General features: G+C 37.0%; 1 protein-coding gene across 1 annotated transcript in view; it reads left to right on the top strand.

The window, feature by feature from the left end:
* LMBRD1 (LMBR1 domain containing 1) overlaps positions 1 to 26,120 on the top strand; it is a 68,254-nt gene that overhangs the window by 32,127 nt on the left and 10,007 nt on the right. Inside the window, exons 8-14 of the mRNA XM_030944972.1 lie at positions 7,082 to 7,207; positions 9,605 to 9,757; positions 14,253 to 14,317; positions 15,079 to 15,181; positions 16,321 to 16,425; positions 16,858 to 17,007; positions 22,120 to 22,195. Coding sequence (XP_030800832.1) covers positions 7,082 to 7,207; positions 9,605 to 9,757; positions 14,253 to 14,317; positions 15,079 to 15,181; positions 16,321 to 16,425; positions 16,858 to 17,007; positions 22,120 to 22,195 — 778 coding nt within the window. The remainder of the gene's footprint in view (positions 1 to 7,081; positions 7,208 to 9,604; positions 9,758 to 14,252; positions 14,318 to 15,078; positions 15,182 to 16,320; positions 16,426 to 16,857; positions 17,008 to 22,119; positions 22,196 to 26,120) is intronic.

Consider the following 26,120-nt stretch of genomic DNA (forward strand, 5'->3'; position numbering starts at 1 on the left):
TTTATAACAATATTATTCAAAAGTTATGTGCTCTCATAGCAGCTGAAGACTGGATGCTAGAACTTCTTATGAAAAACTGAATTTTTACCAGATAACACGTTGAATGACTTTTGAAGATGTATGGCATGACATTTTTAGAGGAAGCAGATAGCCAACTGTCCATGAGAGAGTTTGCCATCTTCAAATGCATTTAGTAGGCTTTCTCCTTTACCCCTCATAATTTAAGGGAAGATGTATAAACTGCTGTTATTATTTGCCATGCTTAATGATGTTCTGGAAATAAGATTGTTGAATTCCAATTTTTATTTTTGAATGATAGTGTGAGTAGGTAGTCAGAGACGGGAGACATGGCTTTAGAAGAAAGCAGGTGATGAGTCCTTGGAAGGTCAGATTACTTTTCAGGAGAGCTGTGCAGTCAAGCTGCACAGAGAAGGTACAGTTTCAATCAAAGTGGAGTCCCAGTTCCTCTTACACAAACTCAGTGTTGCTTGGGTTGGTGTGACACCTGAAAGTGCACCTCCCTTGAGGCTGTTAAATTGGACTGACCAGTGTGCTCAGTCAGAAGCAATGCTGGCAAGAATGCCTTGTATCCATAGGAAACTGTTCAATATAAGCAGCTGAATTGTGTCAATTGTTGTGAAGGGTAGAAGGTGTCCTGTGACTTCCCTCGTGGCTAGCATAATTGAAATAAAAAGCTAATTAAGCTACTAGTATATAAAAGCATCTTCTATACCAAAATAATTATTTAAATGGAGGGGGTTTTTAACTGGGGCATTTGTATTAAAGAAAATTAGCTCATAGTTGACTGTATTTCTTAAATACTGCATATATTGAAATAGTTCAGCTGTTTCTAACTTGAATAGATGCATTTTTGTCAGTCTGGTTGGTAGAACTGAACATTTTGTCTTTCATGGTCATGCTTTGAGGTGAAGTATTGAAATAAGCTGTTGTAAGAAAATAGGAATATGAATATTTGTGTCTTTAAAGCTGAGAACATTTCTGTTGTCTTTTATACAGTGGTTATAAGAATTCTCTTTTTAATTTGGCTTTTTATGTGACTTCGCTAGAGGGCACTGCTGTGCAAGAAATGTTTGTCAATATTTATTTCTACACTTCTTGCCCAAGACTTGATAGACATCTCTTAAAAACCTCAGTGATAACCACCTTAAAGCCACTTGCATGATATATAGACCCCCTAATAATAAATGGTGTAAGAAGTCTTTCTGATATGCTACATAAGTACTTTTCAATAATTTATTGAAATCACAAGTTTATTTCTTAAATATCTTTAACCAGGAAGAGCTGTTAAGCTATCTTTTTTTTGGTTCTGGTTGTGCACCAAGCTGATGAGAAACAACCTACTTGTTCTGTTTGATCTCTAACAAGGAGTGATTATCCTGTTTGGGCCACAGGTTAATCATTTGATCATATCTTATTAGCTGAACATAGCAGATAAGAAAATAAAACATAATCAACTTCCATTTAAAGTATAATGCCTGATGGCTTCAGGCTTTTTTGTGGTAGGTGTTCAGCTTTAAGTCATTTAACTCTATTTTAAAGTCATTTAGTATATTAATTTTAATGTGGTTTGCTGTCTTCCTCTCAGCTATCTATGCACTTATGGCTGATATGGTTGATGATTAGATGTTCCCACCTTAACATTCCCTTTAAGTGATATTCTTTCAAAGTTTGTGCAATTTTGAAATCTTACACTAGAGGTTATAGTTTCCAGTGGAAAACCTTTCTGGATCTTTTTAATACTTGAGTTTATCCTTGAAGTAGTTGCTTGATGCAACAACTTCAGTAAAACATGATTTTACAACTTGTTGCAACCTCACTTATGTTCTGGTTTCTGTTTCTGAGTGACTATTATCAGCATGGCGGGCAAGTAATAAGAAAGACTTCCCTTATCTGGCCGCGGGTTATGTGGGTGTGGCAAGCCTCAAGTGTTGCAACATGCTGAGTCTGCTAAGAATCAGAACAGCAACTCTTCCTTCTAAATCCTAACTGTGAATGATGTGAGAGTGGCTGAATCTGCTGCAGGATGAGAAGGAAAGGGACCTGGGAGAAGTGGAGATTAAGGAAATTAGTCACAATGCTTATGTAGTTTCTCATAAGGTATCAAATGCTCTGTCTGGAGCATGGATTTTATTTGTGTTGAGTGGCATGCTCAGAGAACAAGTAGAGCATGCTTCTTGCTGCTCTTCAGTGCCAACTGGTACTGCATAAAGGTACTGATCTATTTGTTGCATTCGTGGGAGTCACAGGCTCTTCCTGTAGATGGATCTATGTTCAAATTACTGTCTGACTGAACTACCACTTCCATGAGTAACAAATATGACAGGAGTCTCAAAAGCTTTGTTTAGACTGTTCTCATAGGTTGGGAAGCTGGGTTTTCTGTTGCAGTATGTTGTTCTGTGTTTTTCTTCTTATCCTTTAGAGTAGAAGGCCTTATGCTTCAAAAGGTCTATAAGTAAAAACTTCATCTATCCAGAGATGCCTCTGGACAGAAGCTCAAATGAGAACAAGACACTTGTAGTTAGTAGGTAGTGAGCTCTTAGGATTTGGCTTTCCAGCCCTTAAGCTAAATGATAGTGGTGGTCTCTTACATTGAGCACTTGTGGTAATTTGAGAGACCGGAGATGTCTCTAAAATAAGTTGGTTTAACTATAAATTGAGATTATTTTTCTACTCAAAAATGTGGTTTCAGTGAAGCTGATCTGGCATCTAAGCAAGAGCAGAGATAGAGCCTGAGGCCTTAGAGACATATCCTTGCAATATGTGTTATCAGATACCAGCCTGAACACTTGGTGTTTGGTACCAGACTCAGTTCATTTTTAAGAGCCTGTGTTACAAAACTGCATGTATACTGTAATTGACTGTACATTTGGATGTCTGGTTACTTACTCTTTGGTAGTGTCTCTCATTTGATTTAACAATTCTAGACCAAAAAATTGTCTAAAAATAAGTCCTGGAATCTGTTGTTTCAGTGGTATAAATATGTCAATAATTAATTGTTTGTTTTATGTAAATTCATGTACATCAGTTAACTTGTGTTAACTGCTTTAAAGGCTCATTTTGATATGTTTTGATTCATATTTCAAACTTTGAACCCACAGTTTGTTTCAGGACTAAGACCTCTCTTGGTTGTAGTGTGCATCTTTGGTTTGTTTTCCTTTGCTATCCTCAATGCATTATTTGCTTGTTAAGTTGCGGATGCCTAACAATAGTCCTTGAATAATTTAACACTTGTACTCACCCAAGGGATTAAAACTTTGTCCAGGGAAACTTTGAACTTCTTTATCAGCCTGAAGGGAAATGCAGCCCTGAAAATGAGCTAATACAGCTTCTGTTCAGACCTGTGACACATCACATGGGATGACTCATTTTTCTGTCCTTCATTCTACATATTATTGTCTTGAAGGACCAATGTGTTCTTTTCCCACACTGATGATGGGAGCTTTACTTGCATAATCATCTTACTATTAGCATCTTCTGTATTCAGGGAAGGACCTTAGACAGCCTTTATCACTGGAGCAAGCTTGATGTTCAAGTATGTAGTTCACATTTTCAAAAACAGCAAAACAATGCATCACTTTGAGAGTTGTATTTTTCTCTGTAGATACTTAGACTAAGCTTTAAAGCCCTGGATTTTATTTCTTAACTGTTTCATAGAGTGAATACTTGCTATGTTAATTGATATGTTAGCTGTTTGAAGAACAGGTGGAAACCTCAGATGTTGAAATCTAATTACTTCTAAGCTCAGGTTTGTAAAATTGTTCAGGCACATTGTTATAGTAATGTCTTACATGTTTCCGCATACTGGCACTGGCTAGAAATGTTTTGTGTTCCAGAGAGGGACCTCAGGTAAATTGTGACTTGCCCTCTAGTTGACAATGTTGTACGGTGTTCACATGTCCCCTAAATTCTGTAGTTACACTGCTAGTGACCTGAGTGAGCTCTTTGGAGTCAGTATGGGCCCAATACTGTTTAGTCCTCACAAATGATCGGGGTGATGGGGTTGAGTAATCATATAGTTTGAGAAATGTCAAACTGAGAGAAGTAGATAGAACAAAGAGCCACGATAGAGACGTTGACTGATGAGAGTATTGGGCCAACAAGAATGACATCAGGTTTAGCAGATCTTAAGGTAGTTTCTTGCAATGGGTTTATTGCAAGCAAACAGTTAGTGCTTGGGTCTGATCAGCTGGGAGATGGTTCTGCTGGAAGTGACCTGGAAGTCCTAGTGGGCAGCAAGGTGAGCATGATCCTGCAGTGTGCCTTGCAGCAGAAATACAGACAGTGTCCAGGGCTTGCCTCAGCAAGAGAGTAGATGGTGTCATGGTACTTGGCACTTCCAAAGCCACATCTGGAAATTGTCTGGTTTTGGTCCCCTGTTTATGAAACAGAGACTCCAATGAACACTTTATGGACATGATTACAAATTTGTAGAGGGCAACCCATAAATGAAAACTGAAGGAATTTGTTTGGTCTAGAGAAGAGAATTGTAGGAGAGTGCTTTTTACAGAATCACAGAATCAGCTATGTTGGGAAAGATCTTTGAGATCAAGTCCAACCTATGACCTAACACCACCTTGTCAGCTAGACCATAGCACCAAGTGCCACATCTAGTCCTTTCTTGAGCACCTCCAGGGACGGTCACTCCACCACCTCCCTGGGCAGCCCATTCCAATGTCCAGTCGCCTTTCTGTGAAGAACTTCTTCCTTATGTCCTAAACTTCCCTTGGTGCAGTGTTCTCTTGTCCTGACACTAGTGGCCTGGGAGAAGAGAGGTGATCCTCACCTGGCTACAGCCTCCTTTCAGGGAATTGTAGAGATAAAGTCTCCCCTGAATCTCCTTCTCTCTAGGCTAAAGAGCCCCAGCTCCCTCAGATGCTTCTCATAGGATGTACGTTTCTAGACCCTTCACCAGCTTTGTTGCCCTTCCCTGGACACATTTCAGCATCTCGGCAGCCTTCCTAAATTGGGTGCCCAGAACTGGATACAGCGCTGGAGGTGCAGCCTCACCACTGCTGAGTACAGGGACATAATCTGGTCCTGCTGGCCACACTCTTGCTGACACAGGCCAGGATGCCATTGGCTTTCTTGGCCACCTGGGCATACCCTGGCTCATGTTCAGCTGTCGGTCCATCAATACCCCCATGTCCCATTCTGCCTGGCCACTGTCAAATCACTCTGTCCCCAGCCTGTAGCACAGCAGGGGTTTGTTGTGGCCAAAGTGCGGGACCTGGAACCTGGTATTGTTAAACTTCACATCATTGGATTGAGCCCATCAGGTCAATCCAGGTCCCTCTGCAGAGCCCTCCTACCCTCCAGCAGATGAACATTCTCCCCCAGCTTGTTGTCATTTGCAAATTTGCTGATGGTTGACTAACTCCCCTCACCCAGATCATTAATCAAGACATGAAACAGAACTGGGGACAACACAAATTCCTGGGGGACACCATGGCTGCCAGCCGGATGCAGCGCCGTTCACCGCCTGTCTCTGGGCCTGGCCATCCAGCCAGTTCTTAACCCAGCAGAGTGCTCCTGTCTAAGCTGTAGGCTGCTGGCTTTTCCAAGGGAGTGCTATGAGATATGGTGTTGAAGGCTTTGCTGAAGTCTAGGTAGACAATATCTGCAGCCTCATGTGGGTGGCAAAGCAGCTTATATACTTAATACTCTCAAAGGAGGTGATCTGAAGGGAGAGCTGACACACATTTACAGACAGTTGTCAAGCCCAGGCTAAGTTATGGCATATTCAAAAATACAATCAGAAACAGGCAGTGCCTTGCTCTGGGTTCAGTGCATGAGACTTTAGTATGTCCAAGTAGGTTTCTAAGCAGGTCAAATCGTGTCTTGTGTGCAGAAAACTCATGATGTGACAGCATGTATGGTGACATTTTTAACACACTAGCATTTGTGTTGGATCTATTCTCAGTAGAAAATGTAAAGCTGTGCTTGAAGGAGGAAGTGGTATTTCTGTGAAAACTGCTCTTCAAACTTCTGGAAATATTGAAAAGACTTGTAGACATGCCTCTCAGGGGCATGGTTTAGTGGTGGACTTGGGAGTATTAGCTTACTGGTTGAACTGGATAATCTTAGAGGTCTTTTTTAACCTAAGCGGTTCTCTGAAGTTAGCCAGTGTTCAGATATCAGACTCCAATAAAATTGTGTGTGTTAATTGCTGGAAAATCTTCCTGCTGAGCTCTGCACTAAGAGCAACATATCATCCACAATAAACAAATTACAAGCTTATGGCTAATGTCTCTGAACTGCCTGGAGTAACTTCTGATCTTGGCTTTGATCTGTCATAATCGCAGGGTAACAGAGAGAAAGTAGTGCCATTTGATTGTTTACCTTGCCTCAAATATGTTTCTTTTCGTTAGTGGACTTAAGCTTATGGACTTTGCATTGGAAAAATCTGGATGCACTGTTGATGTAGAAGCTGGCAAAACACTTTGAATGACAGAATTTATAATGAGGAATAAATTCTGAGAAAATTTATGAATGGTTGTCTAAGCAGTCTTGGAATGTAGCTGAGTTCAGATGTTCACGTAGCTTTTACTGCCTTTTTACTGCAGAATTTTGGTTTTAGTAAATTTGGTACTTTCAACTCAATTTTATTCAAAAACAACTTGAACACTACTGGCTGCAAAGAAGTTGTGTATGCTTTGCTTCTAAAACTACTAATGTTCAATTTCTAGATGTTTCTGTATTGCACAAAATGTTGATTTTGATCTGAAGTGGGAAGGTTAGCGTTTCTGGAAGCTATGTGATTTACAAAAAAACAAGGACTAGTTTAATAAATCATCCATGTTCTGTGCTTATATGAAATCTTAATAGTTGTCTGAGTAGTCATGAGACACTTAAGTACCACTGTAATGATGTGGGATGCTGGAATTTGCATCCCATGTTTATGTTTTGCACAAAAGAGGAGGGGAATTGGATGCCTTAGTAAGAGATGGGATGAAAGAAACACCCATTTGTGCTGCCTCATAGCTGTACAACATAGAGCAGCCTTATCAGATGAAAATATATGGCAGAAAATTTGAGTATGTATATTTCCTTTTTATTTAAGGCTTATGGTATGTCAGCTTTGCCTCTGAACTTGATTAAGGGAACTACCAGTGCATCTTATGAACGTTTGGAGAACACTGAAGATATTGAAGAAGTAGAACAACATTTATTGAGGATTAAATCCAAGGTAAGGTCTTCACTGTTGTCACTTTCTTAATGATTTTTTTTCCTTGCTTACTAGTTCATGGTCATGCTGTAGAGTCTGTTCCAGAAAGAATAGCAAGTAAGAAATTAAGAGCTTGCAGTTATTTGAGTTACTTTGAAAGACGTGTAGTCACTTGTGTAGCAGCAATTACATTCTTTGTGTCAGTCCTGCAGCAGTAGTTATTTCTGTCTAGCTAATAAGTGTTAACAAATTAAACTCAACCTTCTCCAGGCCTGCTTGGATGGAAGAGATGCTTTGTAGATATTAACCTCACTTAGTCTGCTATCAGAAACAGCATCCAGTTTGATGATTTACTCAATGCAGCATAGTTAACACTGGATACTTGCTACAAAGAGCTGTCATGATTTAGATTCATCAAACTATTAATCATCTTTATGAATAAATAACAGCTCCAGATATTCTTGCTTCCCAGTTAATGTACCTTGCTGTTATAAATAATTTCTTTAGGAAAGCATACAGATGGAAAGCTGTTCTAAGTCTTAAATATCCCTAGGAACACTATTTGTAAACCCATTATGGTTTTGGAGCTAATGGGAATGCTGTGCCTCATATAAGCAAGACACTTTTAACAATCTGAGTGCAAGCCAAAGGAGGGTAAGATTTCTTTACCTACAAGATGATAGGGGAGAATGTTCTGCCTCTTTTTTCAACTCATTTCAGATAATGCCTTGACCAGTGTTTTTACAGCCTTGATTGGGAAAAGTGACATTGAGGTGCCCCCCTTCCCTCCTGGCAGTCCATCTGTGCTGTTATATGCTCTGTGGTAGTAGACCTTAGAGATGTTGAAGCAGTTCCAACAGACTTCCCTTGATACTTGGCTTACCTCTACAGTGTGGGCATCTTCAGTGTTCTAGACAATTTGTTGAATAAAGAAATCTAAAAAGTAGTCTGTTTAAATAATCGTGTTTTGGTTTTGCACAAAGCACTACAGCACAAAGGCATCCCTTACTGGAATCAATATGAGAAAAATGAGAAAGCTGTGACAAGTGGATCATTACTTATTATGGAAGACCTTGTCTGATTATGGTAATTGGCATGCAACTGGTCTTATTGTTCAGTCTGGCAAAACTTTAGGTTCAAAAACTAGGAAGTTCTTAGTTTATGTTTATATTTTAATATGACCTTTAGTGCAAACTAATTTTTCTTGGGTTATGGGTTCTGGTCAGGATTCTGCTGCATTCTGTAATGAAAATCTTAGTTCTTCAGTTATTTATGCATTAAGTTGTGAAGAAAGTGTTACTGAGACTACTATACAGTAAAAACTAGAAGTGTGAAGGTATGCTACTGAGATTCAATATGTAGTGTGTTCTTTTACTGTTAGTGCATCAGGTAGATTTATTTCATTAGTCTTAAATAATTGAAGCTTGAACTGTTGTCAAAAAGTCATTTTTAAGTCACAGAGGTGCTATACAGGGTATAGTACTTGTGTTCATATTAAAAGTACATTGTAATCTCCAATTTAAGTGTTACGTACACCTATGATGTAGTCATAGCCTTTTTGACAAATTTAATTTTTTTTCCTCGGTGGTATAAACTGTTATATTAATTGTAGGAAGGATCCTTTAAAATAAGAGGTAAATTAATAAGGAATTTCAAGACTTTAAAATATCATTTTAGTGCATTTCCTACTATAAAAGAATCTTTTGTTTTCCAAGGATGAGTTTGTAATACACAAGCATCAGTGTTAGAAACAATTTTGGTTCAGCTCCCTAATGCCCATTTTGTTGCTTTTGCTTATAGCAGAACTGAGATGTAAGGATGTGCTGCTCACTTTACAGTGGAGTGTAATGGTTCCTGCTCAGTGTAAAGGCTCAAAATTAAAATACTTTCCTAAACATAATGATCAAACTATCTGTTACATTCACCTAATTCTTGGGTGATGCTGCCTCTTATCTGACCTATGTTTCTTGCTCAAGAAACATAAGAGTATAAAGTGGAATGCTGGAAAGAAAATAAGTGCTGAGTTGGATATGTAGGCTTAATCATGGAATTTAATGGGAAGTGACCTGAAAATCACCATGTTCAACCCTCCACACAAAATGTGGACCTCTTTCAAGTTAGATCAGGTTATTTGGATAATGACTGTGCTTTTAAACTATTTCTAACAATGGAGACCATCCACCCTGTTAAAGTTTTTGAAAATTTTTATAATGAAAAGTGATTTCTGCCACCTAATAGGAATTCCTCTTGTTGCAGCTTGTGACTTCTGCGCTTCATGCTCTTGATAGTCATAGAAATTATACATGCATGAATTATATACTAGTAATTCTTTAGAGTTGTTGTAAATAATTTAAGTAGCTGTCAAGTCTATTTTCTTGATTTGGTGATTCTTGATCTTTTGCACTCTTTTGTAATCAGTGCAGAGATGGTCGTCCTCTGTCATCGAGGGATAGACGGACGTTACAGCAACTAGAAGAGAGGTTAAGGACGCTTCGAAGGAGAGAGAGGCATCTGGAGTCTATTGAGAAAAGCTGGTGGACAAAAGCTTGTGAAGCTATTCGACCTCTAAAGGTAAAACTTCTCACTTTTTGTTACTTAAATTGAAATAACTTCCAACTTCCTTTTCTCCCCCTAAATCACAGGTGAAGTTTATCAATTGCCATCCTGAATATCAACTGCACTTTTTTTTTTAATTTACTCCAGTACTGCACAATGATAGATAGCCCTATTGTGTGTTGCCCTATTCTTCTAAGTTCTTCAAAGCCCTCTGATATTTACATTTTTTGTAATGGAGTTCTCACACACTTTCATGTAAATAATGTTTGTTTTTGCATTCTTTTCTGGAAGAGGAGAAAGTGGATGAACTGTTGGTTTGACCAGTGTCATTGGAGAGGTGGCAATTTCATCCTCCAATCCACTGTCATTTTTGAAAGTTTATAAATATTGGAGTTTGAAAATAAACTGCCCTTCTTTTCACCTTAGAAGTTCCAGCATGCACCTTGTTTTATTTCATGTCCTGTTACAACAATAGTGAACTCTGAGCTGTTGGAAAACCTTCTACTTTGTCTCAGCTGTGATTAAGATTAAAAATGAGCAAAACCTAGCAGATTTACTTTGGTGCTACTGCCATAGAAAATCTGAATGTCTTACTTTTTAAATCAAAAATATGAAAATGGGAAAATGGGAAGAAGGAAGAAGTCTATGGCTGTCAGTTAGCTTAGGTTAATCTAAATTACATGTATCCAGCAGAAATGAGAGACACTTTGATAATATATGCATTTGGAACAAGCATCTTGCCAAGGAATTACATGATAAATAGCAAGCTAGCTGAGTAGAATGTAATGTTGTGATACTTAACCAATGCAAGGGAGATGGTTACTGGGGCAAAGCTTTTATCTTGGTCTCTTTGATCTTAGGACTTTGATACTTTGATATCTACTTTTCAGTAGATACCTGGTTTTGAAGACTAGTACCTTTATGAACAGTATTGCCATATAAAGTATTTCTTGCCAACTAGAAGTAGGAAGAAATTTCAGCGTTACTTTCAACTGTAGGCTGCTTTTGGGAAAGCTGGGAGGGGTATGGGTAAACCATTTCTTCTGTCATTGCTGCTGTTAATGCTGAGTGCTGGGCTGAAATTGCCGCTGAACAAAAGCTTTCAGTGTGCAATTCTTAGTGGAGTTATCTTGCTATGATACATTACAAATATAGACTGAGCTCTTTCATTGAAAGGACAAATATCCCTAACTATTCATCTTAACAGTTTGGAGGCTTCCTTTTGATTTAAAAATACTTAATACAGCTTGTGTATAAGGTATTAAGCTTCTACAACTTTTCACATAAAGCTCAAATTTGAGAAATATGTTGGCCGTATATTTTGTCCCTGGGACTTGAACGTTTCATTGTGTCCTCACAGGAAAGCATACAATAACATTAGTTACAGGTTATCACCTACAGTCTGGATGGTATTCCAGTGTCTCCTTGTTTTCATGGTTTGAAAGCTTTGTGTTCACTCAGTAGCTGTGACAGTCACTGTGAGTTGTTGACTCATGAATCACAGACTAAAGCAGCGTTGCTGGTGGATAATTTTTCCTGATAGATTTTTCTTAGACTATGGTTGTGCTATGAAGCATGTCAGAGAACTCGTTTGCTTTAACTAGAGCTGTTCTGTGAAGGTGGTAATGTCTATCACTTAATTGCATGTTAACTCTTTCAGAGCTGTTTTAGTGTTGCTTGAAGAGCCTTTGGGATGTCTTTGCAGATATATAACTTGTGAATTTTTCAGTTGGGCTTTAAGAAAAGGTGAAAATATGTTTGATATCCATATGTAGTACTTCTGTTCAATGTAGAAGTGCAGAAAGTATCTTGGAGCTTTGCTCACTGTTTTACAACATTTTCACCTTCAGTGCCTTAAATTTGGATATTACTGTTCAATTATGTGGCTGCTTCTCAGACTTCAAGAAACATTCCATTTCCTGTGAAGCAAGTACTAGATAGAGAATCCTTTTTCTGCTTTATATTTGAGATAGTCAATTTATGGGAGTTTCAGGCTCTTATTGGGACTGACAGAACAGAATAACATGTTCAGGAATTGCATTTAATTTTCAAGGTCTTTTATAGCATTAGCATAGTGTCTACATTCGAACTTCTGTTATCATATGTCTTTGTATAGTGTCCTCAAGTGTTCTTGCTTTAATTATTTTATTACTGCTAAGTATCTATGAGCATGTGATTTGTTGTTAAAGGCAAAACTTTTTTCTTTAAGTAGAAAGCCTCATTTGATGATTATTTTACTCACAGCTTATTCAAAGATGAAGCTGTTAATTTTTCAATTCAGTCAGAAGCTTCACATCTTAAGATCCCAGGGAATTGAGTATTGGCCAACATGAGGTTGTTGAGTAACGTTAAATCAGTCTAATTTCTTTCTGCAAAATGTGACATTTCCTTTTTTATGGATTCTTACGCTTCCATCTGATACTCTCAGCAACAAGAGAAATGTTGTATACTCTAGGAGTTTTAAATTTTTTTTATAGGGAAAACAAACTCCAGAGCACATAGCTATGTTTGCTCAATATGTGAACAAAACTATAGGATATGAAACATAGAAGTCTGCTCAAAAATAATAAGTTTGCAGTATTGCATCTGTATTTTCATGGTGTACTTCACAGCTGTTGGGAGCAAACTGGAAATGCCTAAGGTAATATAAGGAAGTCAAGTGCTCTGTTTTGAGATCTCCATGAGCAGAGATGCCCGCTCTTTCCGAGGCTCAACTCTTTTTGTCCTGGCTCTGGAGTGGCACAGAGGGAAATGGGGAGTTGCCATTAGTCCATAAAACCTCTACTCTGCTGTTGCTTCCTCTTCACACTTTGTTTCTATTCCAGTGTGAGGGGACTCCATGAACTATAGTTCCTGTCAGAAGCACCTGTGGGATCTCTGTAGGCTGCAGCTTCCTTTAGAAAATATCCTCTTGTTCTGATCTGGGGCTCTCCATGGGCTAAGTGTGGTTATTTGCTCCAGCATAGTCCTCTTAATAGGCTGGGATAGAAATGTCTTGCTCCATTCTCAGGAGCAGCACCTCTTTTGCTGAGCTTGGTGTCTGTCTACAGGATGAATATTAACAATTTTTTGGAAGTTATTTTTGAGGCTTTTTAAACAAGTACCAACTGTTTGTGGGTTTCCTAATGTTAGATGTCACCTCAGAAGACAGGCATATTCCAGAGGAGATACAAATACCTGTCTAGTGGGCATAGCTGGCAGAAGGTAGTGAAGAATTATGAGATTCAGACTTTTGGCCTCTATTGGTTTTCAATATCTATTTCCCATACAGCTAATACCTAGTAGGATTTACTGTGGAGAGGTTAAATCTTAGTACATTTAATTATGTGGAAATGCAAAACTTAATACTTACCTTGATATTGATCTCTAAATCTATATCTAATAAGACCTACATAATTTGAGTTGTTGTGTAAGTGATGTTCTGATACTGTGTTAGAGTTCGCAGATGGAAGTTTATCTTCAGAATTTAATGAACAATAATAGCATTGTATCTCTGAGAGTCTTTAATGAGCAGCTGCAATATAGTTCTTAACCTTTTCATGATGGTTGTGTGACAAGTTTTGAGGCTAATAAACCTGTGAAACTCCCTCATTCATGTGGAAGACCATGCATTGTGTACCTGCATTTAGAATTTTGAAATGACTGTCGAAGTTTCAGGTCTAGCAATCTGAAAATGTTGTTTTGGGAAGTTCAGTGCACTTATCTGATTGTATTCCATGACTAAGATTTCTAGGAAAATATAGTGAAACTGTTGGAACTGTAAGTGAATGATATTCCTGTCTGGGCTCTCTTCTGTGTATCATCCCCTAAACACCCAGGGGAAAAGATTGTGAGGGAGAAAACCTGTCAGAAGGAGGGAGAATAGTTTCCTGAACTAGGTGATAATCCAAAAACACAGTAGGTGGTGTTCTGGTTGAGGCAGCTTGGAGAATCAATTCTTGGCTGGAGTGCTGTATTTGTTAGGCATAACAAAAACACTTCTCTGTATTTTAATGGAGACCTGGCATTTGGGATTGGTTTTTTTCATCATTCCCAAGTGTCTTGGTCATTGTGCATTTCAGAATAGTGCTACAGAAGGGTGCTTTTACTCAGGAAGGGTGAGATGTTCCTTGTAAGCTGTGCTGTTGCCTCCTGTTGGAAGGTGGGCACACATGAGGTGGTCAAGGCTTTCCAGATAATACAGAGAATACAAGTTGTGAATTCTGCTAAATGCTATTTTTGTTAAATGTAATGTGTCATCTCTTTTCTTAATGTCACTTTTGACATTGGGGTAGATTTTTGTGTTACAGTAGAGCATGTGATATGAGTACTTGACAAACAATGTTTAACATGGTAAAAGTTTTGTGAGCACTTCTCTCAAGTATTTACCAAAAAGTTACTGTTTGAAGTGTATTTAAGCCCTGAAGTGCTCCACAATCATTAGTTTCTTATTGAAACAAAGGCAAGTGTTCACTTCTTGCATCAACTGCCAACACTTTCAGTTAAATTGTTTTAAATTTTTTACTTGTAGATTGTGTGGGGAGTGTTCTTCATCATTGTGGCATTGCTCTTCACTGTCTCTCTGTTCTTGTCAAAGTAAGTGCATTTCAGCATTTTCCTTGACCATTTAAATTACCTAGTTTCTGCTCTAATAGAAAAATTTGGATGGTTGCCTCAGCCCCCTTCTTTTCAATGTTACATTTCTGTCAATAGAGCTGCACTTCTCGTTATAATAGTTTATATTGAAATGGAGCAAAGTGTACCAAAACAAACTGAAGAAAAAACATTTTTCGGGTGGGAAACAGTTCTGATTCAGCAGAGAAATTAAGTATATATGTTCAGGAAGTTTTAATTCAGATGACAGAAGTATTCTGCTTGCTTGAATGAGTCTTACTGCAGGTACTTCGACGGGTTAGCAGGTGCTTAAAATCTTGCAGTAAATTACATGTTTAATCCATTTTGCTGTGCATTACATTGAAATGGTTTTATAGTGTCAAAAGCAATATAGCCAGCTGCAAATCTGGTAGATTTCAGTGTGAGTCGACACTAGCCAAAGGTCTCAAATATTGGCATTTTTGATCTGTCATACTGGGGACATATGCTTTTTGACCCAAACTAGGGAAAAGCAAAAATGCTGAGGAGATGCAGAAATCAATATATCTTTCACAGAACAAGTGCAGTGAGTGTGGTAAAGGAAAGCATGTGTCTGTATAGATGTTAGACAGCTGTCACTGTCTGGGATTAGTTCAGTTTGTTTTGTTTTGTTTTTTTGGTTTTTTTTTGAGTTTCCCTTTTGAAACTAAAGACAGAGCTCTGGGAGAACTACAGCACTTACCCAGTTTTTCTAATTACTGCAGTTTGGACAAAGCTCTGCATTCGGCTGGCTTCGACTCAGGATTTATAATTCTAGGAACTAATCTGACCAATCCGTTGAATATGCTGTTACCAGTTCTTCAAAGGGTAAGTAAGGAAGTGGTGATATACATACATAAGGATGCTCTTCCATTTCCTTTTAAACTTCTCCCCAATTAATTACATTAATTAAAGCAATATTGTCTAAATGTGGGTTCAGTAAAAGCAAGGCAACTTCCCTGTTTTTAGTTACTATTTACGATATGAAAATCTTGGGTGAAAGGAATCTAGTTTGGGCAAGGAAGGTGGTGCTTGAAAGTGATCTCTATGTGATGAGAATACAGTGGCAGCAGGGAATGACAGCAGTTGTAGTTACTATGCACAGAATAAAACAACTTTGTCACATGTTCTACATACATTCTAGTTGGTGTATTGATCAGTACACCAGTACATCAGTGCATAGTAACTACAACTGCTATAACTTAGGCCTTTTTAGTCAAGTAAATGCGACTTTTCACTTTTTAAGATATTGCACACTGAAAAAAATGCAACATTGGCTATATTATAGTAAGGCATTAGTCTTGGAAGCAAGCCCAATGTAAAAACATGCATCAGTTAACTTTAGTAGAGTTGGATGGCAACAAGTACACATACAAATTTGAGTTTGTGATGAGTAAACTGAGAAAAAGAAAAGCTTTGCTATTAAACTAGTGCTTTATTCCTCCTCCAGTTGAGGTATTCCTATATTGTTGGTGTAATGGGTCAGCACAATGCATTGCTTCCCCATAGCTTTTAAAACTGTTGAACATCTAAGCTTGTAGTTCACTGAGACAAGTAGTGTTCAGCAGCAATGTTATCTCAAGCTTTTATTAATGTAAATATAAGTTTTGTATGCAAATATGATCAGAAAAATAAGTCACAAATATGCAGTCCTAAAATAATTGTTGCCACTGTGGACTTGTCATTCTGTGGGTGTATTTAAAATAAGTAAATATTTCTTGGTCTAAAAATGCATAACACTTCAACATTAAGGCATGTCTTAAATTAATAAAAATGCTTAATGCTTTTCCACATTAATTGTCTAAGCTCTATTAGCAGCAAGCTATGTTAGCTATATTTGGAATCAGCTATGTAAAATAGGACTCTGACTACCTCAGATATAAGCTATAGAGGTAGAAGATACTTAGTTTTGAGTGGGATAAGAGCTTTCTTCCTTGTCTTTTTAACTGCTTGTGTTCTTGTTTTAGGTTTTTCCACTTGATTATATTCTTATCACAACCATTGTTATGTACTTTATCTTCACTTCAATGGCAGGGATTCGAAATATGGGAATATGGTTCTTCTGGACACGGGTAAATTAAGAGTTTGTTTCTAATACTCAGATATTTAAAAAATATGTGCTCTTGAATATATTTAAGATTTTTGTATTGCTTCAGGAATGTGGGATGTTGCCAACAGCATTGTCTGTATGTCTAATCAGCGTTAAAAGCCTATTGTACCATTTGCACTGCTTTTGGAAGGTGTTTCATTTTACCAAGTTATCAGACTTTTGGGCCATTAACACAAATAGAACTTAATTACGTTGAATAGCTGTGCTTTGAAATTTAGGTAAATACACCTGAAAACCTGCTTTGAACTCCTGGAAGTTGCCAGAAGATAATTTTAGCAACCTCCCACTTCTGGCAGTAGATTTAAAACTTATTTGAACTAAAGAGCTTTCTGAATGCCTTCAGGAAAAAAAAAGAGCTATTTCATTGTATTAATATTTGTTTTTCTGATTTTAGCTTTATAAAATCAGAAGAGGAAAAACTCGACCTCAAGCACTCTTATTTCTCTGTATGATACTTCTGTTGATAGTTCTTCATACAAGTTACATGATTTACAGTCTTGCCCCACAGTATGTAATGTATGGAAGCCAGAAATACCTGGTACAGGTGAGATGCTTTTTTTTCTGTTTACATTTTATTTTCTGTATTAAAAGTGTACTGCTTACAGAAACTTTGAAAGTCAGATGCAGTTTTCAAAGAGATTTTGGTAGGCAGTTTTATAAATACTAGAAGGGCTCTTGGTAATACACAAGCCAGAGACTGATTGCACTATATATAACACAACTTAATTTCCCAAGAAATTGTGACTTAGTCATGTCAAGACTTAGTGTGAAACTGAGGTTTGTTTTACTTCTCCTGATAAGACAGTTGATAGCTTCCACTAGATTTTGTGCTGGTCTGCTTAGGTTGCTGAGTGACTGCAGGGATGATTATTTTGAATGTGTAAAGCTGTGTACAGAATGAAATCAGTACTGTCCCACAGTTGATGATTTTTTTATCATGACAGAGAACTTGGTACAGAAGAAAATATTAAACTGAGTGGAGCTAAGTGTGTGCACATTCGTCACATTTCAGGCACTTTGGATTGTCCAACTTCGTGAAACTCCATGCAGTTCTTGCACTGTAAAATATTCTACAGCATTAAGCAATTAAAATTTAATCTCTGATTTTGTTATTGCACTTTTGTGTATTTCAAGATTTTGATTTTTTTAAGTCTTTCATCTTCTGTACCTGAAGAATTAAATTATTGTGTTACATCTTAGTTTGAGTGGCAGTCTGCATATTTATGGCGAAGTTCAAAGTTGCATATCAGAAGCATCTTGAGAGGTTTCATGGATAGCTGTTTATTAAGGTCTGGTATCTCTCAGGGGTAGAGTTCATTAGATCTGATCTTGCAAATGCAGAAAACTAACCAGGTTATGAACTGGTTGCTTATTCAGGCACAATGAAGTCAAGATCCCTTGGTGTGCTGTTTGATGTTTAAGTGTCACAAAGACAAAACTGTTGAGCTGGAGTAGTCAAAAGAAAATATTTAAATGACATTGAAGTGATTGGATGCTGCTTTGAGCTTTTGGAATATCTCTGTACTTCTCTGTGAGGATGTTCCTGTGGGAGGAGAACACACCTGCTTTACAAACCAAACACCTACTGACTTCCTTCAGCTGCAACGAATTAGTAATTTTTGTAATTTATTACTATCAATTCTCTTAGTTTAAACAGTGGATACAGAATTCTTGGGGCAAAAGGGTTACAAGGAGAAATTGAAATTGGAATAGTGTTAAATAGGCTAGAGAAGAGGAACTTTCTCAACTTAAATGTGTTGGTGTGGTAGGATTGTCACCGCAGGAAGTGGAGGTCTCAGTAAATGCTACTTACTGCTGACTTTACATTTGAATTCTCTGGTAATGGGCAATTGGTCATCCTGATACCAATCCAAGCACAGTAATAGAATCACTGTAGGGAATGTGAATATTTGGTATTTAGAAAGTGTAATGCATTTTATTAGATTTTATGCTTAATATACCTAACAAAATAAACGTGCTTGGGTGTGCATTGGCTCAACTTGTCAGAATTAGGGTAGTAGTAGCATGAAACTAAGATGAAAGTCAGTTTAGGTGTGTTTACATAGAACTTTGTGATAAAGTTTGTGGACAGCATGGAAGATTTCAAGAGAAAAATAAATAATAAAGGCTGTAGCTAGCAGTTTGTTTTGCTTTATGAATAAAATAAAATGTGTGTATATTACGAGAGGCAGAAGGATTGAGACTTAACAAATACTTGCATGTTAGCTGTTTATGACAAGAAGTATCTGAAGAAAAATACATAATTTCTGAGAAAAAAAGGGTCAAGAGAATAGAGCACAGCAGTAGAAAGGCTCTTGTCATTCTTGCAGCTATTGCAATATAATCCTGGTCAGCACTGCAAGAAGGATTAGCTGGAATGGTTGAGTAGAGCTGTAACTTTCTGTTTAAAGGATTACAAAATGTTCTGGTCAAGATAGCCATCCTGAGTCTTCAGGTTATGTCTCATTTCAAAGAGCTGTGTTTAAAGTGCATAATCTAATTTGAGTAGAAACTGGTTTTATTGTTAAAATAACATGAGACATAAAGAATGTGCTGGTAAATTACATCTGGGCATCTCTGGCCTACCAAATAGATACAAGGTTTTCAGAAAACATACTCTCCAAGAGTATTTCAGAATGTATCAGAAACATTTTCTGTGTCTGACTACCTTGGCAACTGGATGTTAAATTGTGATATTTTGAAGTGAGGAGAAATGGAGTCTGGGAATGAAGAGAAGCAAGGTATTTTTCTGTGGAGGTAGTAATGAAGAGGTTCTTAAGAGTTATTGAATTGGTGATTATGGATTTAGGAGTGTCCAGGAACGTAACCAGGAGCAGGGCAAGTGAGCTAGACACAGCAAGCTTCCTGATGATGAGAACCTGAGAACCCTGTGCACCAGCTCACTTTGACAGTCCGGGTTTTCATTGTGCTCTCACACTACAGTTGATTTCATCCTTTAGAATTCACCACTGTTAACCAGCAGTGTTTAAGAACCAAGCAATAATGAGCATTATTCCAGGAAAGCTTAGTGGATGGATGGGCTGATAGACATGTGTATGACAGTCTGGTGGCTGATAGACTGTAAAAGGAGCACTTCCCCCCACTGCATTGCTGTACAGTAATTCCAAATCTAGTAATGTGTCGTGGTAAGTTATCACAATCTATAGTAATGCATGGGATAGGTTAGGTCACTGTTTGAATCTTGGGATGTTTCCTTTGGAGACTGTTACTCTTGGCAGGAGCTTTTAATTTGGAAGTGCTGGTAACTATTCCTTTTAACTGAATATATATATATATATATGAAAGTGGAGCTTTTGTGAGGCAATTAACATTAACTAGACCTGGGCTACTTGCTTTATTAACTCTGAGCAGTGGTGTGTTCAAAGCATGTGACCCCAATTCATCAGTGTCTTCAGCTGTGGTGTCTGTAGAAGACTTGTGAAAATTTCTTCTGGATGTTGTTCTTCTGGATGTTCTGGAAGTATTGTTCCCATACCAACTGAATCCCTCTGCAGGAATTTGTTCAACTTTCATAGCTCTTCAGACACCAAGGATAGCTTAGCTTTACTTCTTGAAGCAATTTGTCTTAACTGTTAATCAGCAATGACTCTTTCTATAACCTTTCACAAAGAATTGTATCCATATCTAGGTTACCTTCTTAGCTTTCTAGCAAAGCCATTACTTTGCCTGTGCTTGAGGTATAATTCCTATTTCTGTTCAGTAAGACCAAGGGTTATTATTTACCTTTGTCTGAAAGAAAGACCACTGCTTGCTGGTATTTGTACCAGTGGACCTTTAAGACTTGATTGACTCAGACAGGAATTTAAAAGCCAGTACTTGCCATAAGCAACATGGATGGTTTTCCCTGACTGGGGACCAGAATAGCAATGATCACTTTCTTTCTTCAGTCATCACATAGATAATTTGGAGGAGTGGAGCTAAATTGCAGGACTCAGAGTCTCTCCATTGTCAGTAGCAGGAATCCAGAAGTATCATCTCTTGGATGGCTAAGTGTGGAAACAGATCTCTTCAAGTTCTTGGTCCTTAACATAAGCAGAAACTAATCATGTAGGTGTAACAGGCTATATCCAAACCCTTTATATAATAGCTTGCTATTTTCTCAAGTGTCCAAAATGTGTCAGCTCTTGAAGCCCGTACTGAGTTATTGTCCATAGTTTTGTCTCATGCTTGGCCTTGCTGCATCCTGCATTCTGCCTTGGAGTAGATGGGATAACAGACCACTAAAGTTTTACTCTGGCAATACTTACACTAAAAATGTCTGAAATTATAGGAGTGTTCATGGAGAACAGTAATATAAGACCTGGAAAACAGCATAGATGTTGTCAAAGAAAGCCCATAGGTCTAGTTATTGTTGTATTTAAAGTTCTGTTAATATGGTAAAGTGAATGAGATTAAGGAAGGCAAAACTTTGAAATGGCTGTATTGTAGTTGTTTTGTGCTTTTAGTGTGCCCCATGGAATTTTACAAGGTATGATACTGTTCTTTTGAAAGAAATGCTTGTTGTGACTGAGCAGTATAAGCTGGAATAATGACAGTCAGCTGGAATACATTCTGGAGATGGGAAACTGCTAAATGTACACTGAATGATTGAAATTTAATGTGTTCTGCTCTTACCCTGTTGTTTGTCTACACATTCTCTTTTGTTCTTGATGCCTGTGACTAAGTCATATTCAATTTAGATCCATTTTTTTAGGACAGTCTCCCCACTTCCATGGGCTTGCATGAAACAAAATTAACTGCATGTACAAATTGCTACTTTTTTGTGCAGATACTGAGTTGTTTCTCTCAACTGTTCAAAGTGAAAGCTGAATTTGCTTAATATTGATAAGCTTCCTCAGAGAAGTTACAGCTTAGTTTTATGTGCCAGCTTGTACTGATTGCTGATATGTTTTAAGGAACTTTTTTCAGTCTGAAGAAAAGGCATTGACTCTTACTGATTTCTTTAGAGGATTTTCTGTTTAGGAAATCACGAGGGTACGAGGAAGTACAAGTAGGTATGTGACCCTTTAAAGTGAATCAGTTATGAAAAAAAATCAGTGTAGAGCAAAGGATTTACATTGGGCTCTGCTAAAATTATTCACTGATTGTTCAAAAATGTGGAAAACAGAGTTGATGTTCCCTGAAATGGTCAGTTTTCCAAAGATTTGGGACATTTAAGCAGGTACATTTGGGTTTTCAATAGTTCACTTAAGCATAATTTTTCTTCTTCTGCTCTGGCAGTCCAAATATGTTGCATGCCACCATCTGGCTTTTAGACCTGAAGTAAACTGTATTCATTATCATTATCAATTCTAACAATTCTGTGGTGTCTTCATCACCAAAGTTGATTTTCAAATTAATTTTATGCACAGTTAAAAGGTTTATTTTCAGAGCTCAAGTATATTTTTCACAAGTCTTCAAAAAGAACACAAGCTATTAATTGTTTTGTTAATGAAATCTTACTTAGAAATGTTCTTGTTTTACTGCTCATGGCTTACTGTGCTTATGCTGTTCAAAATGCTTTTCAATAGTCTACGAGATTTAAGGGTTTTTTATTTAATTCACTGGAAAATATACGTGGATTCTGCATTATCATTGTCTATGGAAGACTGCTTCTGGAAGACTAATGTACTAATTTTCCATATTTATAATGCAGAGTAATAAGACAGTTGATGGTCAGCCAAGGAATGTGACACTTGTGTCTAAAGACTGTGATGCAGATGCACCTGAAGGTAAGATAAATTAGTTCCTTTTATTTCCATTGTAATAGGTGCATGCTCAGCTGTAATAAGCAGTTTAATCTGTCTTCATGGCTTTCATTTGCCTAAAATGAAGCTTTGATGTATAGTTAAGTTAAAGCTTACTTTATTCATTTGAAGGAATGACTATTTTTAGTAGAAACCATGGGTAACAAAGCATTCCAGTTAAATTTAAAACCTCACATTTGCTTTAATGTGTATGTAGAAGATCTTAAAAATAAACCCCAGCTGGTGAATAGCTTAGCATTGAAAGTGCACTTCACTGTGTCTGTTTATCATACAAACATGCAGACAAATATTCTATTTGGTCTCTCATGGTACTCAGGAAAACAAAGGTCTGAGCTTCTCAGTGGAACTTGAGATTCTCAGTGGAAACTTACAGATAAGAGAATTACATAATTTTTAATGAGATGTAATTGTAGGCTCTTCCATGAGCAACAATACCAGTAGAACTAGAAATCTTAGACTATTTTTCTCTAATTCTCTTAGAGGTATGCTGGAGATAATAGGGAATGATAAATTTTCTCAGCTGTATTACCCCATTTTTGACTGTTACTTGAGCAGAAGATGTATTATGGTTATTCTGGAGTTAAGTAACGACTAGCCAGCAGATGGATAATGCTGGAGTGTTCCTTTACTTTCCTATGCAGGCCTTAATAGTTGATTTTTTTTTTTTTTTTTTTTGGGAGAGAAACTAGTAACATTTTATTTAGTGCTTATTCCTCAGTGAAACTCGAGTAAGCTTGTGAATGACTTTTAGCCTGGTTTTATTAAAAAACCAAGCTAATTGAAATCATGCTGTTTTTATTTTTTGCAGTGTTCCTTTACACTTCCTTTCCTCTGCATATATACGATTTTTTCACAGATTGAATTGCAGAAGCCATTGCAATACTGGTAGTACTCTTTAAGGTCACAATTATATTGATTACTAACACTGATCTCAGCTTAAGATTTATAGCCTTCAGAATTGTCCAGATTTTTTTGAACCCAAGCATTCAGTTGTTCTTACTCTGGCCAACTTTCAGCTCCTCTGTATGAACAGCAGTTGTACTGTGTGTGCATTTCTATCCTTATGAAAATGCTTTACAGTGTTAGTTATTAATAGAAAAGATAAATAGTTGTCCTGTGTTCTCCTCTTATTATCAGTATTCTGTAACACCTGATCTTTTGACTGCTTCTTGAAGCTCTTAATACCCACTCAGTTTTTCTCTACTTTTGTTATTGGAAAATATGAAGCTTAATTATTTTTGTACTAGTAGAGGTAACTGGACCATTAGTTCTTTGTTCCGAGTCTGTCAAGCCAGGTCTCTTCTGCAGGGCAGTTCCCTTGTATTTGTCTTCAAATTTATTGTGCTTATCTTCAAATTAATATATGTGTTATTTATTGTGCTTATCTTCAAATTAATGTATGTGTTATTTATTGTGCTTATCTTCAAATTAATATGTGTTAGTCTTGTTCCTGCTGGTTCATCGCATTTCCCAAGGGTGATTTTTATCCCCCATTTTTCCCCTTACTTAAAACATTTTTTTTGACAGCTATGTTTAGACTTAATGCTGTTTCAAGTATTTTGATATTTTGACAAATATGATTGTTCAATTAATATTTAAGTTGTCCTGGTTTTGTGAGTAAAAATAGTAACTCTGGCAAAATTTGGAAGAGCAAATGAGATCACTTTTGTCCAAATTTTACAGATGCTTGTTTCTTGTAAGCAGCTTCTTGACTTGGCCAGTATCTGCTGAAAGCAGAATATACTCACTGCCATTGATAAGCTTGTTAGTCTTGACCTTTGTGAGAGAAATTAAAATAGTCTGATTTCTTCAGACTTTGCTTAATTATAGAAACAGGGGTTAGATTTAAATAAACTTGCTCAATTCCACCCATACTTGAATTGTTTTGAATACTTTAATACTTCACATGATTTTCTTTCTTAGTTTACTTTCATCAATGGAAACAATATGCTGATGCTTAAAACTAGTCTTCTAATGTCCTGAACAGAAGTTGGTTTGTGTAAATGGTGGCTTTGGTTTGTCATCATCATCATGTTGTTGCAGTGGCTATCTCTGAGTCATGGTCTCCTTTCTTAATAGAAAAGAGGTGAAGATGTTGATATGCTGTCCTGTGCTGAGCTAGTATAAGTAGAAAATGGACGGATATTTTTTAAATATGAATATCAATGTGATCAAAAGGCTTAAGTGGAGTTGTGTTAACTGTAGATAATACATTCAGGCCATTAATGTATTTTTATTATTGAAAGAAAAGTTTATTTTGTAACAATCAACTTTTTTTAAAAAGTTGCATCAGTGAAAACACTTCAATGATTGTTTAATCAGTTAGTCAGTTTTAGAAACTGGAGATGTAATCCTTACCTTGGAATACCTGTAATTTTTAATAGCTGGTAACAAAACTAATGAAAAGTAGAAGCTAATCTTTTCTGTGATCAGACAGAGCATCTTGACAAGTTAGATTTATTTCAAAGGTAGGAACTAAACTTTTAAATACAATTTCTCTTATTTTTAGGGATATTAGATGTGGGCAAAAATAGATGCCACTAACTTTAAGATAAAGAAAGGTTGGTCAAGTACTTGCAGTTTGAATTGCCTTCTTTGGTACTAGGGTTTTGTGTAAACCAGTGAACTATAACTAAATGCAAACATGGATTTGTCTCCTCAATTAATTTTGTTCCACTTAAACTGATTTAATTCTAACAGGTGTTTTTCCTTAAACATATAAAGCAAGCAATGACCTTTTAATGGCTGTGCTGATAGATAAGCTTATAGCAATCTGCTGTCTTGTGGAATGCTCAGATATTGGAAATATGATCTCTACTTACTGTTACTAAGTAAATTGTTGGGTTTTTTTCTGAGATGGTAGAAGAGACCTGATCAAGTTGTAACAGCTAATACTTCAGGCTGTGTTGGGCAGTGTTTCCTGTAGATTTGTTTCAAACTAATGTTTTGTTTGGTCCAAAGGACAATTTCACTTCCTGGAGAAACACAAGGCAGTTAAAATGCAATCTTACAGAAAACACATTCTTGAGTATTTATAGTTATATATATGTTTTAGCATTGTTATCTGCTTTCATTCAGTAAAGCTTGTCTCTATTTACTCTGATATGCAGGAGGTAAATCTGTTTTATACTCAGGTAAGGGCCATAATAGTGTAACTACATGAAACAGAATAGAAGACAAAAAATATTAGAGCAGGGCACATCTTTTAAGTCAAGTACCTTTTTTTAGTTAATGATCTTGCACAAAAAGTTTGTGTTTTGGTTAACTTAAAAGACTCTTTAAGTAGTCTTTTGGGGGCAGCAAGTTATTTTTGTTATAAGTTACATTTGTTATAGGCAAAACAAGCTTTAGTTTTCCATGTTCAGTACAGTTGGGCAAAAATATCATTTGATGACTGTTCTCAAGGCTAAATGACAGCTGAAATGTTGGGTCCACAATTTGCTTGAGTATAAGGTAAAGCAAAGAAGTTCAATTATTTGATTACGACTCTTGCAGCGGGATTAATGTGTTGAAAGCTTGGTATAGGTTTGCCTTAACAGGTTAACGGGATTTAATGTAAATGAGCAATCACTCAGCTGCAAGCCTGAGCTATGATCTGACAAACACTATCGTCCTCTTCCTAGATGAAAAGATCTAGTTTTTAAGCATCACTCACTTTAAATGCATAACTTGCTCTGAATCCCCCTTGGATTTTCTTCCTTCATTGAAGAAATGAGCCTTGCCCAAGGCCTGTTACATGCTGGGTAGAGTCTATCTGCTAGGCCTTTTTCATAGACCTGTGCTAATTTGGAGCTACATGTGAAGTGAGAAAAAAAAATCTAATTTCTAAGGCTTTGAAATTACTTGATCTGTGCTGCCTTTTAAGACACATTTATTAGGTAGAAGTCAA

This window comes from Camarhynchus parvulus, chromosome 3 (genome assembly GCF_901933205.1).
Source record: "Camarhynchus parvulus chromosome 3, STF_HiC, whole genome shotgun sequence".
In the NCBI taxonomy this organism is placed as follows: Eukaryota; Metazoa; Chordata; class Aves; order Passeriformes; family Thraupidae; genus Camarhynchus; species Camarhynchus parvulus.